General features: G+C 33.8%; 1 protein-coding gene across 1 annotated transcript; it reads right to left on the reverse strand.

The window, feature by feature from the left end:
* On the reverse strand, positions 221-7,880 carry LOC107624063 (putative ABC1 protein At2g40090). Its single transcript, XM_016326506.2, has 11 exons — positions 7,655-7,880; positions 7,068-7,222; positions 4,521-4,646; positions 4,300-4,395; positions 4,067-4,167; positions 3,790-3,826; positions 2,731-2,949; positions 2,427-2,538; positions 1,433-1,704; positions 961-1,074; positions 221-784 (listed from the first exon to the last, which is right to left on the reverse strand). The coding sequence occupies exons 1-11, from the start codon at positions 7,830-7,832 to the stop codon at positions 566-568; spliced, it is 1,629 nt and encodes a 542-aa protein (XP_016181992.1). The 5' UTR covers positions 7,833-7,880; the 3' UTR covers positions 221-565.

Raw genomic sequence — 15,638 nt, forward strand, 5'->3', positions numbered from 1 at the left:
TTAGCGGAATAAGAACCCATAATGAGTGTGTTTAGTTAAATTATTTAGTTATGTCCTATTAATAAAAACTATAATTTAATAGTGAAGGATTGTATATAAAATTCAAGTTACCATAATATCTAATAATCTTAGAACATAATTAGAAAAGAAAAAGATAACTCAAGTTACCAGGCTAAACAGTAAGCAATATCTAATAAAAGAAACCAGCACAAGCCACATGTATCAACTATCAAGTTACCCACTTTCAGGCTTCAGCCATTCAAAATAAAATTAATGTAAAAAAGTATTCTATATATCTCTCACTGTACTTTTCCCATATTAATGGGCATTTTACAACAACACACTGAATACATGAATAAAGCCTTAAAAAAAAGCTTTAGTTGCTCCTTTCCTATCTCTCACAACCTATAAATCAATTCATCAATCCGTGCTCAAACAAAATCTGCAAATTGGGCAGGAGATTTTGACCACGGAGACAAAGAATGCACTATAACTTGTATAAGAGCTTATTATTTGTAAAATGTTTATAGTAGTACAAAAGTAGTTTAGTAGCTTATGAATAATTTTATACTAATCCTTGGTCAGACCAAGATAGCGCCTTTCTTATTTGGTAAATCCACAAGACTATCTGAATTCCCCAAAGTCGTACTTCCAGCAAAATCTTTTCCAATCTGACATTCAACCAACTTAAAAGGGACTTACTTTGCGACATCTTCACATCAATGACAGCCTCGGAAGAAATCTTTCCAATAATGAAAAATGTGTCCAGAGAAGATCCTTGCAGCTGGTCAAGAAGCAAAAAAGAATACATATTATAAACAGCACCAAACATATGGAACACATTCTCAAATTATGACACTTAGTTGGCTATTGCACTATTGGATACAAGCTACATTTATTTTAAGAGCATTCATTAATCTAACACAAGATGTTCAGGGAAAAACATGGAATGATTTGTACCAGAGAATTGTTGACTGCTCGTAGACAGTCATTTGTCTTCAGCATTAGAAGAATCACACGCGGTAATCTCCTTAGAAGCTCTGAGATTTGGTGGAAATATTCAGAAGCGTACATCTGCAAAAATAATTCAGAGATCATTTCAGTTCTTGTTTTTCATTTAGGAGGCACAAATACAAGGAATTGTACATTAAAGAAATGCTATTCACCATGCTAAGAAAGGAAAATCAACCATGGAGAACATCTTTATATCTAGTTAAAACAGGGTAAATTTTATGCTTAATAGAAAGTGAACAGCATTATAGTTCTCATGAACATTGCTAGTCCTTTTGGTAAGAAATCAGCATGAAGATGAGAATTGTTGACAATGTTAAACGCAGAAACTGTAGTACAATCATTATAATCCAGAATAACATGAACCTATGTCTGACAAAGCAAAATCATGGAGAAAGTTTTCAATCAAACAATATTTCACCTGCAGTTCTGAAATTTCACTCTCTGTTCCGTTAAAAACTAAATGATCCAGTGATTGGTCAACAACTCTTTTCCATGGTCTCATAGTCAGAACTCCGGCAAAAAGTACATACAAATCCTCTCCAGCACCCAATTTTGCACTATATTCCTTGATTGCATTAACATCAGAAAATACCAAAGCCTTCCACAGTGAAGCATAATTAGTTCTTGTATCGAAGTCAAGTTCTTTGTAGAGTCCATGATCTAAAAGAATCAACTGAGGTTTTCTCCAGCCTATACATAAGAAAAGAAATTAATATAAAGTAAACAAAGTAAATGAGAGTCAACAGATATCAACAATGCAGTTTTTCTAAAAAACAAACAGAGCTACAAGTAGACAAACGTCAATGGAATAAAGTTAATCAAATTTAAAGGAGCCAGCAAAAATTAGTATTCTGATGGGAAAGGGTAAAAAAAGAAAAAGAAAATTAGTATGGTGTTTTGGAAGTGAAAGCCATTTTTATTATTTTACAAAATCAGAAATACTCATCATAATCGGTAAATATTTTTGTCAACCAAGAAACTGAAAACCTACATCAACCATGTAATAGAAATGAAAAAAAATAAATATCTTAAAGATCTCCTTTGATTTATAATGTCACATATGAATTCATGTGTCTCATGTTCTCAAGTATCAAGTACAAAGTCATTGTGAAATACCTAGCAATGTGGTAGGAACCCGGAAATTGGGGGAAATACAAGTAAAGTGGAAGAGCTGGAGCCTCACAATCTCTCCAAGAAATAAGGCTCAAAATGATCAATGTGACTAATTAATCCTGTTTACCCTTTATTTATTATTAACTAACTCCCCCAACTAACTGTGAATACAAACACAATTCGGCAGCCACACAGAAAATCTTTCTTGCATGAATGGTCGATGAGACCCAAAAATAAGCCTAAGAAGGCTAATAACAATACAGAAAGTGTTTACGTTTCTCAAGGGAAGGAAACCTCACCCAGAATATTACGTTTCCCAGAAGGCATTGGACGAACCAATAAGTTTGCGGAATGTGGATCGCAGTGCACAAACCCATGCTTGAACATCATTTCAGCAAAAGTCTGACTTACCTGAAAAAGTAATGATCACATTATACTAAACTATTTTGTTTATGGACTATATATGGAATCAAAAACTCATCTTTCACTTGCCCAAACTCAAGTTATAATAACAAAATGATAATGTGTTACAACAAAAAAACAGGATACAATTAACCAAAAATTTGACCATGGATAAAGTGAAGTAAAAAAACATGAACCAACCAATTTTGAAAGTTCATGTGGATGGATTCCAAGTTTTCGAATGGTCTTGATATCATTTATGTGAGCACCATCCATGAATTCCATCGTTAGAAGCTTTGAGGTACTTAGATTCCAATATACTTTTGGAGCATATACATAATTTGCAACATGAGGAGACAACTTCCGGAAGTTTTCCACACACTTCTCACTATTCTTTGCCTCGACCAAAAAATCTAATTCCTGCCACCAATAATTTTAAGAAACTAAATATGAAAAAAGGTCCAAAACTTCCATCAAAAGGGGATTGCAAAGAAAAGAATACAGAATGAAAAAATGATAAGTAAGAACACATGATACGCCAAATCTTACATATATCAGGAAAAACTCATGACTAAAACAAATGTATGTCACGTTAGCATCGTATATGTTGCAGCCATATGACGAAACCAGGTTAACATGAAATTAAATAAGTAAAAATTTTGTATATCGCAAACGATTGTCAAATATTCAAATATAATTGATTATTTTGACAAAGTAAACAGTGTAAAACTTCAATATAAAGAGATCAATATTGTATCTCAATGAGCAATGGAACCAAATAAACAGAGCTCAATTTAACTAACAGAATCCAAGGATGAAGATAAACCACCACGGTCACATGAAAACTTGATCATAATATAAAACTCATTTATTTGTGGTATGCAATATGTTGGAGGATTAACACTCAAAGCACAATAGTTCAAGAAAAAACTACATAGTCAATTATTTTACCGTATATGTATTGCAAGAGAAATAGCAAGCATAAAAAGTATATTCTTTTCGATATTTACTAACAGAAATATAGAATGATGCTGTGACCACATTTTAAAATTTATTTAAGGTTCCCATGATCATTTTTGGTCAAACCTCTTAACTGCATGCCAAATTCCAACTTCTTCACACAAAATTGAATTAATAGGAAATAATATATAAGTATAGATACAATATTAATGCCATCTTTGTAAATTGAAGGCAGAGCACCCAAATAAGCATGGATATATTTTAGGCATAGGCATTGCTTTCAAGTTACAATCAACTTACCTTGGGTAAACTGTCATTAATCTCATCAATCAACCACCTGCAGACAGATATGAACAAATGTTTGATAAATCATGAATTCAAAGCAACTAGGTAACTGATGATCAATAATTCTTACTAAAGAGACAACTCAGAGTTTAAATTTTAGGGCAATCAGGCTGTTTCGAAAAAATAGATACAATCCATCAGTTGTGGTTGTTCAGACTTGGATGACTTCCAAATGTTTCCTAGTCATGACATCTGTAAATTCCTTAGCCAATAGTATTATAGCCCTACTTACCTATAATCAAAACTGGGAAAAAACCTATGCAGAGTGTTCACAACCAATTCCACTGTGGCATGATCTGCAGCTGCAGTCTCAGTCATGTGAGCATGCTGAACCTGAACAACAACAGATAAATTTTAAATGAAGATATTCCCAGCAAAAACACTAACACACATGTTCATGCAGAAGAAAGATGATTCAAAATATTCAATAATAGATGATCAAGAAATATTAGCATTATTTTTAACCTTCACAGCAACTTTTTGGCCATCATGTGTGCGGGCTACATGGACTTGTGCAAGGGAAGCACTTGCTATTGGAATTGGGTCAAACTCAGCAAATATCTACACAATTAAAAAAGCAAAACTCATCCACCACAATAGTAATATTTCAAGAGAAAAGTCGCAACCATGACTGGAGAAAAATAACACACATAAAGGACAAATGAATCAAACAAAAATATTTATACATTTTCCGGTGTGTCTCCAAGCTCCCTCTTGAATACTTCACATATTTGCTCATATGAAGAAACTGGACATCTATTTAGCATAGATTCCCTCAATGTTATAACATACTCTTGAGGAACCAAGTACTCCTGTTCATAAATAAACATATAAAAGAACAAACAGAGTATTCCCTTTGCATCACTGAGGACGACACAACAAGTATAACAGTTAGCAGTTAACATAAGTATTCACATAGGCAAACCAAATACAATATGCGCACCCAAACAATATCACATAGATGCAAATGATGAATGCCTGTCCTACTGGCTGTGATATCACATTGTTGGTTCAATTGCCAACCCGACACATTCCCATGGGAATGTTGCCTTTCGATCATGTATAAATGGGAACCCTCTGGGATAATGTGCCCGCTACACGGTCCAGGATGCCAGTGCCTGCACACTCCTGTGATCCGAAAGGATGTGAGCGGGATACTTTGCCTCCGACTTCACATCTACACGTAAGCGGGATTAACCACCGTCCTTACGCGGGCGCCGCAACCTCGACAAGCGGGATTAACCACCGTCCTTGCCAGGCGCAAACGACTTATCAACAATCTCGTCAATTATCAAATCTCTCAGCATAAGCGGGACGAACCCGGCCCTTACGCCTACCAAGTAATAACTCATCAATCTTGATGATATCCACAATCAATCAGGCTCAACAACTTATTTCAAACTCATTCTTGGCCCATTTACTTTTAATTAACAAACATATTCAATTCACATCTTGCCAAGAATCACTTTTCAAAACGGAGCCACTTTCCACATCTTTCCAGAACTTCCAAACAATCTCAAAATCAGGCCAAATTCAAAATCTCTTTTTAAAGACTCAAAATCCTTCATTTTTAAATCAAGGTTTGGTCATAAAAATTCCTCAGCGGAGTCTCAAGACTTCAGGGGAGAATAAACCAACAAATTTCCTTAAGTTCATCAAAAACCTCTAAAACTTTAGCTTCTTAATTTGAGTAAATAAAGTGGAAGTCAAACCCAAAATCAAGTCGTTTGGATCCAAAAACAAATTTCAGTTTCATTCCAAAATCTGAAGTGTTTCCAAAGGGTTCGAAAATTGTTTTCCTTTTTCTAAATCAAGAATTCAAAGAGTACTTCATACTTTTTCTCAAAACGTTGTAAAGTGAAATCAGTCAATCGAAATCTAGTTTCTTTTAAATCCACTAAAACTCCTCCAATTTGTTTACTTAAATCAAATTCCAAAACAGGAGAACTTTCATATTTAAATTGACTTTAAAACATAATTCCTTTCTTAAATAAATTGCATCCAAAACATATAATTTTCTTAATAAAGTAAATTCAAACATAATTTATTTACCAAACATTTAATTCAAACATAGTTCATTATTTTCAAAATAACGTTTCATTCCAAATATCAGATTTTATAGAAATTTCAGCAGCATCTCCCCTAAAACTTGGACTTTGCCACCCTTTTCGGGTCCCAACCAAACCAATCAACTTTTTTTCCAAGGGATTCAAGACCAAATCAGTTTCCAGTAAGAAAACTCAGACTTTAATTATTAAAATCTTTTCAATTCAAAACAACCAAAAACCTCCATTTTGGACAAAATCAAACATTATTTCAATCAAACAAGCAATCATATTCATCCAATACAAATCAGACAATTCATAAGACTCACTTAATCACCAGAAATGCAATTCGCACATCATATCTATTTATAACAATTTCCAATTTAAAATAAATTAGTTTGTATGAAAAGCCCCTACCTCGATTCGTCGAACCATAACCCAAAACGCACTAACGAAACCTTTAAGCTCAACCCGAAATCAACAGCAAACACAAACTCAGCCCCTGATCACTTTCCCAGCACTCACAGCAACTTAGAAATGGTATTCGACATACAGAACTCGAACCTACGTTACCAAACCTCAGAGTTTATAACCAAACATGATAGAATACTAACGTAGGGGTTTTCTAAAACATGAATACTTACCGAACTAAGAAAATGAAACTGCAGCGTTCCCTGTACCGGCTTGGCGGCAGCCCTGGCAACCACCTCGAGTGGCGGCGGCAACCAGATCTTCGGCGACGATACTGAAACTAACATACAACTACAATGAAGATTCCGGAAACCCAAAGGAAACGAAGACCAACTTAAGCCCTTACCGGCAGTGGCATTACCGGCGGCAGCAGTGACGGTTCTCAGCGGCAGAAGTTCGGTCACGGCAGTGCAGCTCCCAGCAGCGGCGGCGGTGACAGCAGGGCACTGACGGCGGTGACAGAAACGGCGAGGAACAGCGGATCTGATGGCGGACCTGACGGCAACGCGAACTCCCTCTATTCTTCGCGAACGGAGACTGGCAGCAGGGAGGGTGGATGGCGGCGGCAGAACCCAGTAGCAGCAGCTCTCTGGCGTGGATCTTGGCTCGCGCTCGCCTCCTCTCTCTCCGCCATGGTTGGCGAAGACGGCGACTACTAATGGTGACGCGACGAATTTTTTTCTATTCAAACAAAAAGGAGAGGCAAAGGAAGTATACCAACTGCCCAAGATGCTGCCCAAGCTTTATATAAATCCCACCATTCTTAAAACACAAGTCTCGAAGTTTCTCTGCTGACCGGAGGTGAACTTCATGCTTGACCATCTCCCTCTCAATGCTTCCCTCCCGCAATCCACGCAGTGAATATTCATAATCTAACAAAACAACGACACAGCAAACCACATTTCATTATTCCAAGCTTCATTCTCACTGAAAAAATAATGTCTGTGAATAAACCAATGTGAAAACACGCGTAGAAACATCATAAATTCATAATTCACAACTCAAAACCTTAATTCAAATTTGAACTATTAATTCAAATAAGGTAAAGACAATACAAATTGATGTGCAACATTGTCAATCACTTTAACCCCAAACAAACTTTTAGCAATAGAAACCCAAACTCAAAACTAGCATCCAAATTTACAGAATTCAATAAGGTAAAAGAAGTAGGATTGAGCTTTGAAGCCAAAAACAAATAAATAAACAAACAAATAAATAAATAATCGATAAAACTGATAAGAATTTTTGAATTTGCAGAAACTTCGGGAACCACGAAGTTTCTGTTAGATCTACAGTTTATTTACCGAACGCAATGTTGGCGGCAGTGACGGCGTCGCGGAGGAGGCGGTGGGGAACGGTGGCGCAGAGCCTGAGAGCTGTTGCGGGGTCGTCAGAGGTGGCAATGAGCGCTGCCGCGGTGCCACCGGCAGCGGCGGAGGCAACAAGAGAGAGCTTCTTTCCTGCGCGCCATAATGAGCCCATCTTTAGGGTCGTGTTTGGTCGTTGTGACTTTGGTCACAATAGGTTCTCTTCTCGTGGCAAAAATAATATATAAAATGAATAAACCAAAAAAAGATATCTTTTAATTATTTATTTGTGAAATATTTTTTAAACAACTATGTTAGATAGTATAAAAATTAGTTATACAATCAGTCATTTATATAGAACACTTTTTTTTTTTTAGATGATAGTAGTATTTTATTCAATAGAAAAATAAATATAATGTCTAAAATTTAGGATAAGAAAAAATAGAAAAAGGAGATTTTTAAATATTTGTGAACAGGTAAAATTATAAGAAGAAAATAATATAGAAAAGTAGATAACAAAAAAATTTTAGGGCACTATGCATAAGGTAAAATAGATAGTTCCTGGTGACTTAAGCGATGTTGCTAGCACTTTTTCCAGAGATTCTGGACATGCTCGAAGACTCGCCGACACTCCTCCTTCCAAATATTTCAAGTTATAATCAAAATCAGTCGAGTTCTTTTTGGGCTTGTTCCTTGAAATTCAGTTTGTAACACCAAATCCCTCCACCAATCGAAGAACAAGGAACATCTATGATCTGGAATGAGATAAGTCAAAGGATTTTTCTTCCACACTAGATTAGCGTCTCCACAGAAAAATAGACAGTGCATGAGTGATTCTGGAGCTGACTTGCAAATTAGACAAGTTGTCGAAGTGGATGGGAACCGTTGGTGGATGAGAAGCAGAACAAGAAGCTTACTATGGAGAATTTTCCACGCAAAGAGCAAAATCTTGTGAGAAATTTTCAGCTTCTATAAATGACTCCAAACTGACATCTGTTGCATGAAGTTTGGATAAAATTCAATGGAGTTATGGTAAAATTGGTAAGCAATTTTGTACCCAGATACAACATCATATGTTTTTCCTCTGTTTATTATCCATTGAATTATGTTTTCACCTTCTCCTGGGGTTATGGAGAGGATTCACTTAACAATTTTTGGAGGGAAAAGATTTGAGATTAATACTTTGTTCCACGATTTATTTGACAAAAACAGGTCTTTCACCTATAACAAATGGTAACTATCTGATAGTAGTACCACAGATGGTGGAACAGTGAAGGGATAAGGAGGAGGGAGCCATGGTTTGGATAAGATTCGGATGTCATCAGAACTTACTTTTTAACTAATGCCTTTCTTTACAACTCGCCTCCCTTCAAGAATATTTTGCCAACTCCAAGAAGATAAGGTCCTTACTTCTGCTGTAAGGATAGAATTAAATCTGAAGTATTCACCTTTAAGTATTCTAGAAAGAAGAGAGTTAGGTTGATACACGATTTTTTTTTCAGCACTGTTTACCCAAAAGAGCCAGGTTTTGAGTTCTGAGATCTTTGAAACCAAGCCCGCTTTCTTTCTTAGACCTGGTCATCTTATCTCAACTAATCCACACCATTGGTCTTTCAGAACCTTGCTTCCCCCACCAGAATTGAGTTAGAATACTATGAATTTTATTTAGCAAGTTGTCCATAAGTTTAAAATATGACAATATGTATATTGGTATGACTTCACCAACTGCTCGAAGTAATATCTGTCTTCCTCCATTAGATAACAAGCACATTTTTCATCCTTGTATCCTTTTAAGAACCTTATCTTTGATTGAGTTAAATGTAACTTTTTTTAGAGCGGTTGATAAAGAAAGATAGACCCAAATATTTATCCTGTGCACCTATGTGAGGAATATTCAGCTGTGCTGTTAAAGTCTGAAAACACTTAACACACATATCAAGGCATCGAATGGTAATAAGAGAGAATTAAAATTAGTAATTTAAGGTCAAAGAAGCATGTTTTCAATCATAGAACAAAATTAGGAAGGAAAATGTAAAACATGCGAATTATCTGAATAAGTGTGAGTTTAGTGAGTAAAATCCACTCAATTAAGTACAAAATATACCACGAAATAGTGGTGCATCAGCTGTTAAGGAGGTTCTAATCAACTCTGGAGTGTTATTATTGAAGAATATGACCGATTTACTAAGATTAACTCTTTGTCCACTGAAACTCTCATAAGATTCCAATAATTCTAGAATAGAGGCACAACTATTTTCCAAGGCTTTACCGAATAGAATAGAATCATTAGCGAATAGTAAGTGATATATAGTTGGGCATCTTCTATTTATTTGAATTCCCCGAATGAGACTATTTTGCTCTACTTTGTGTATCAAGAAGGAAAATCCTTCTTCACATAATAAAAAAAAAGGGGATAAAGGGTCACATTGACATATGCCTTTATTTGATTTTAAAAAATCATAAGGTTGACTTTTCACAACAGAGTAAAAAATGGTTGTCAACAATTCACGAATCCAGTCAATGAATCTCGATTCAAAGCCCAACTTCTCCATAATAAACCATAGAAAATGCCACTCCACCCTATCATATGCTTTACTCATATCAAGGTTGAGTGTTATTTCGTCTTCCAAGTTTTGCTTCTTTTGTTTAAGGTAGTGCATACATTCGTGTGCTATAAGAATATTATCAAAAATAAATCTATCTATTAATAATGCACTTTGAGTAGAGCTAATTATCTTGTTCATACACCCTTGGAGTCTGTAGATCCTACCTTCAAAATGATTCTGTAGACAACAGAAGACAAACTGATGGACCTTATTTGAGTCATATCACTCGCATCTGAGACCTTTGGCACTAGACAGATATTGGTGTGGTTAAACCTTTTCAAAATTCTACTTCCAGCAAAGAAACTCTTCATAATTAAGAACACGTCTTCTCCCACTATATTCTAGTAAAATTAAAAGAATTTAGCCGTTATACCGTCCTCTCCTGGTGTACTCTGAGGGTAGATACTAAAAGTAGCTCTTTTTACCTCTATCATAGAAATAGGTCTTATGTGCCTACAATTCTGTGAAAAAAAGGCTCAGAATTCGCCTGATTAGAAGATGTGAAAATAATATTAACGTAGTCCTCAGCCACTTTAACAATATCAGCATTGGTTGTTGCCATATCCTCATTATCCCTCCGCAGATGCCATATCTTATTTCTTCTGCTTCTAGATTTAAATTTTCGATAGAAGAAGTTTGTATTTTGGTCTTCTTCCTTCGGCCATTTAATTCTAGATTTGTCTTTCTAAAAAAAATTTTCGTCCAAATATGTTTTTTCAAACTCAAGTAATTTAGTGTCTCCCATGATGCCTGATGCCCATTTTTGTTCTAGAAGAGCAGTAACTTCTACAATCTCCTTTTTAGAATTAATAGAGTTGTTCTTTTGCCAGAGAACCAATTGGTGTCTAACCAATTTAAACTTTTGAAATAATCTGTACATCGTTAAACCCTTCTATATCTGAGTTCTAGACCTTACTGATAAAGTTATGATTTGTTCTTCACCACACCAACGGAATTGAAACTTGAATCTCTTTTTTTTATCTCTCCCGTCTGTAGCTAGTGTCCAAAAGGAGGGGGCGTGATCAGTACCTGTCTCTGATAGTCTAACGATCGTGGAATGCGAGTATAATTGGGACCAAGATTCATCAGCAAGCACTCTGTCAAGCCTTTCTTGAATTAGTTCACCTTCCTTGCGTCTGTTATTCTAAGTAAATGGTCTACCCACCATTCCCAAATCAATCAACGAGTTATCTCAAATAAAGTAATTAAAGACAGTAATAGAAGAATAAGATTTAGGATTACCACCAAGTTTCTCACCTTGATCAATAATGAAATTGAAATCACCAACAATAACCGATTTACCTTAGAGTTGGAAAAGCACCAAATAGATTTTTGAAAACTGGGATAGTCGAATATTCTCATTGCAATTTAAATAAACGCCTACAAAGTTTCATTCAATGTTGAGAGGGACATTCTTTATCAAGACAGCAATATAGAACTCAGAATAACTGAAAATCTGAACAACAAAATCATCTTTTCACGCGAACACAAATCCACCCGCACTACTAAACAGATCAACAATTTGTCAATTAGAGTAGTCATAAACCCTGAATTTTCTTTCCATCTATTGAGATTGATTTTTGTTTTCATAAAGAAAAACCAACTCAGGGGAGTGGGATTGAACAATCACTTTAAGGTTGTGAACTATCAAAAGTCTCTGCAAACTCCGACAATTCGAGGATAACATTCTCATCATGAGTATTGGGATGCTATTGACAGGCTGGCACACTCAGCAATTAGCTTTTATTTAGCATACATCTTCTTGGCCACAAACTATGTGTCTGCCTTCAATACTCGTTGAGTTCCGATGTGGATTTACTCTCTTTTGGGATTGATGATACGAATGAAAATGTGATAATAGAATAGGAGAAATATAATAAGAATAAAAAAAATGGAAGAAAGAGAAAAAATTGTAAAGAACGAATTCAAATAAAAAAAGATGATTTACAAAAATAAGAAGAGAATTAAAGAATTAAGGTTAAAAGGAAAGAAACAAAAACATCCTTGGAGGCATAGCAAAATTCCTGACAAAGCAATTTGAAAGACTACACTTCAGTTCATAAAACAAAATTAAACTTATTATAAGAATGAATATAATTTTGATGTATAGTTAGTGTAAATAGTTTTATGCATATCACTTTTCATATTAACTACATAATGATCATTAAAAAAAAAAACAGATATGATTGTATAATTGTATAAGTGCATCAATATTAAACTCTTACAAAAATATATGATAAGCTCTACTTTGCTTTTGTTGACAGAAAAGATTGACATATCAAATTTAGTTAAATTATATCTATATTCTTAAGGGAGAACAAAACATAAATGATATAAAACTCAAGCAAATACCTCAATCCTCTCGAAATTATAATTAACAATGCAAAGTTTTAAGATTTAGGGATTACCGTCAGTGGGTTGTGAATTTGGCACTAAATGACAAAGAAAAAATAAAAAAATCAAAGAAGAAAGTAAATAGCTAAGCCACGTTACAGCCGGTGCAAATTGTGCAAAAGACAACAACTACCAAGAATTCGTTTTGACCTCGTATGGATGATTAAATAGGATTTTGCTTATTAACATAACGGGTTTTTTCCCGATAATGTTTTTAAGGAAACCTGTTTAAGAATGAGTGATAATTCAATTTAGTTTCTCAAGTTTTATTTATGATTTTTTTTGTGTCTATTTTTTATTCAATTTAATCATTTAATATTTAAACATTTGATTCTTTAATTTCAACTATTCAAAATGGTTTTCTAAAATTAATTATCTAATTCAATTTAATTCTTTAATTTTAACGAATTCAAAATGATTCTCAAATTTGATTTTGTGATTTCATTCATTTTACAAATTTAATAATTTAATTTAATTCGGTCACTCTATCACTTAACATTAAAGGTGTTTGTGGTGCAATTTGGATCGATTTTGAATTAAAAATTTTTCAAATCTAAATACTAACTTTATTTGCAGTGTAGTTTAGATTGGATTTTTTTTTAAACTGATCCAATCCAATCTGATTTCAAGTGGTTTTGGTTGGATTGGATTTGAAGTTTTATAAATTAAAAAAAATAAATATACATAACAAATTTCAACATTAAATTCTAAATACCAACAATAATATAACAAATTTTAACAATATCTTAAAAAACCAACAATAACATAACAATAGAATTAAATTATATATACGGTTTGCAAAAAATAGAATCCAATCAAATTCAAATTAGTGTGGTTTTAATCGATTTTCGCTTTGAATTGGATTAGATGAATGATTTAATTTGGATCGGTTTAAATTTATACACCTCAGCTTAACATTCATAAAATAGTAATAAAAGAGTGGTCAAATTAGGTTAAAACGTCAAATTTAAAAATTAAATTTAGTTAATGAAAATTTAAAGACCAAATTAGATCATAGAATGCAACCAATTATATGGACATAATTATTAGTATGAACCAAAAGGCCTTTATTAAAGGGCGGCTTATCAGTGACAATATTATTATTATTCATGAATTTATGCACTATTTAAAAATTAAAAGGTAGAGAGATTATGATATTGTTCTCAAATTCGACATGAGTAAAGCATACGTTCGAGTAGAGTAAAATTTTGTATAGGAGATACTTAAAAGACTGAAATTTTGTTAGAAATGGATAGATTAGATGAGGAAATGTGTCACTATGGTTTTTTATTCTATTACTGTAGAAGAAAATTTATAGGGCTTCTTTAAGCCAACAAGAGGTCTTCGACAGAAAAATTCTCTTTCACCTTATTTTTTTCTAATTTGTGCAGAGGGTTTATCTCATCTGTTCCACAGAAGAGAACAGAATCAAGACTTCATAGGTCTAAAGTTAAATCGAAGGTGTTCTACTCTTAGCCATTTATTCTTTGCTGACAACTCTATCCTCTTTGATAAAACAACTATCCAAATTTGTCATAATTTACTAAACATTTTACTACAGTAAAGTGAGATAAGCGGACAGATAATTAACCTCAACAAGCCTTTAGTATTCTTCATTCAAAATATTCTCCCGAATCTGAGACTAGAGCTTGCTAACATCCTTCAGGTGCCACATATCAGATCTCAGAATAAATACCTAAGTCTTTTTGCAATTGTCCACAAATCAAAGAAAGAAACATCCAGATATATTAAAGATAAAGTGAGCAAGAAGCTGAATGAATGGAAGCAGTCTCTCCTTTCAGTTAGTGAACGAAAAGTACTTATTAAAGTAGTTAAATCAGCATGCCTATTTACACCCTAAACTGCTTTAAGCTTCTAAAGACACTTATTGATAATATATAGAAGAATATGATGAGGTTTTGGTGGGACCAAAGAAACAACAAAAGAAAAATACAGTGGATCAAATGGGACACAGTTTATAAAACTAAAGATAATGAAGGTTTAGGTTTTAGAAACTTAACAACATTTAATCTCACAATGTTAGGAAAACAGTGTTAAAAAATTCTAACCAGATCTGAGTCCCTAGCTCACAAGGTTCTAAAGAGTAGATATTTTTCCTTTTCTTCCTTTATGAACGCTCAATCAGGAAGTAATCCTTCTTGGGCTTGGAGAAGCCTAGTGGAAAGTAGAAAATTGATTGAAAATAGTATAAAATGGCAGGTGGACAATGGTGCACAGATTCATATCTTTAAAGATTATTGGGTCTTAATAAAACCAAATATTTAGAGAACATCTTACTTTTGATCATAACCTAACATGGATTAACCAACTCCTATTGCTAGAAAAAAGATGGAATGAACCTCTAATCAGAAACTGCTTTACTGCACCTATTGCATAACTTATTATTCAGACTTCCATTCAACAAGGTAATGGCAGAATGATATGGGAAAAGGAGAGTAACGGTGTGAACTCAGGATACCGCATAGCCTTCCACTTCTACCATGTTCACCAAGAATTTCTTTCAGGCATAGTTGTCAGAACTGAACCCGTAATCGAATCGATCAGGTTACTGGGTCACTAAGTTACTGGTTCAATCGGTAGATCACTGGTCGAACCAATTAATCCGGTATAATTAAATAATTATATAAAATTTAATTTTTTTTATTATAAGTACTTTTAATTGTTAAATAAAAAAAATACTAATATACTATAGATAATTATAATAAAAAAGTTATTATGAACATCATATATTATTATCCATTTCTGAGTGTACGTCAACAGAAGTATACTTCAACTATCAACTTTTAGCAATCTACTATAAATCAGTTTGAATAGTTTAACAGATTACCAAGAATTTGTAGTTAAAGTGTACTTTTATTGACATACGATCAAAAGTGGATATTATTGTATTATTATTTTATTTATATTTTATTAATTATTTCATAATTTTAAACTTTTACTATTAATACAAATATTTTTGT

The sequence above is a fragment of the Arachis ipaensis genome, chromosome B10, assembly GCF_000816755.2.
Source record: "Arachis ipaensis cultivar K30076 chromosome B10, Araip1.1, whole genome shotgun sequence".
Taxonomy (NCBI): Eukaryota; Viridiplantae; Streptophyta; class Magnoliopsida; order Fabales; family Fabaceae; genus Arachis; species Arachis ipaensis.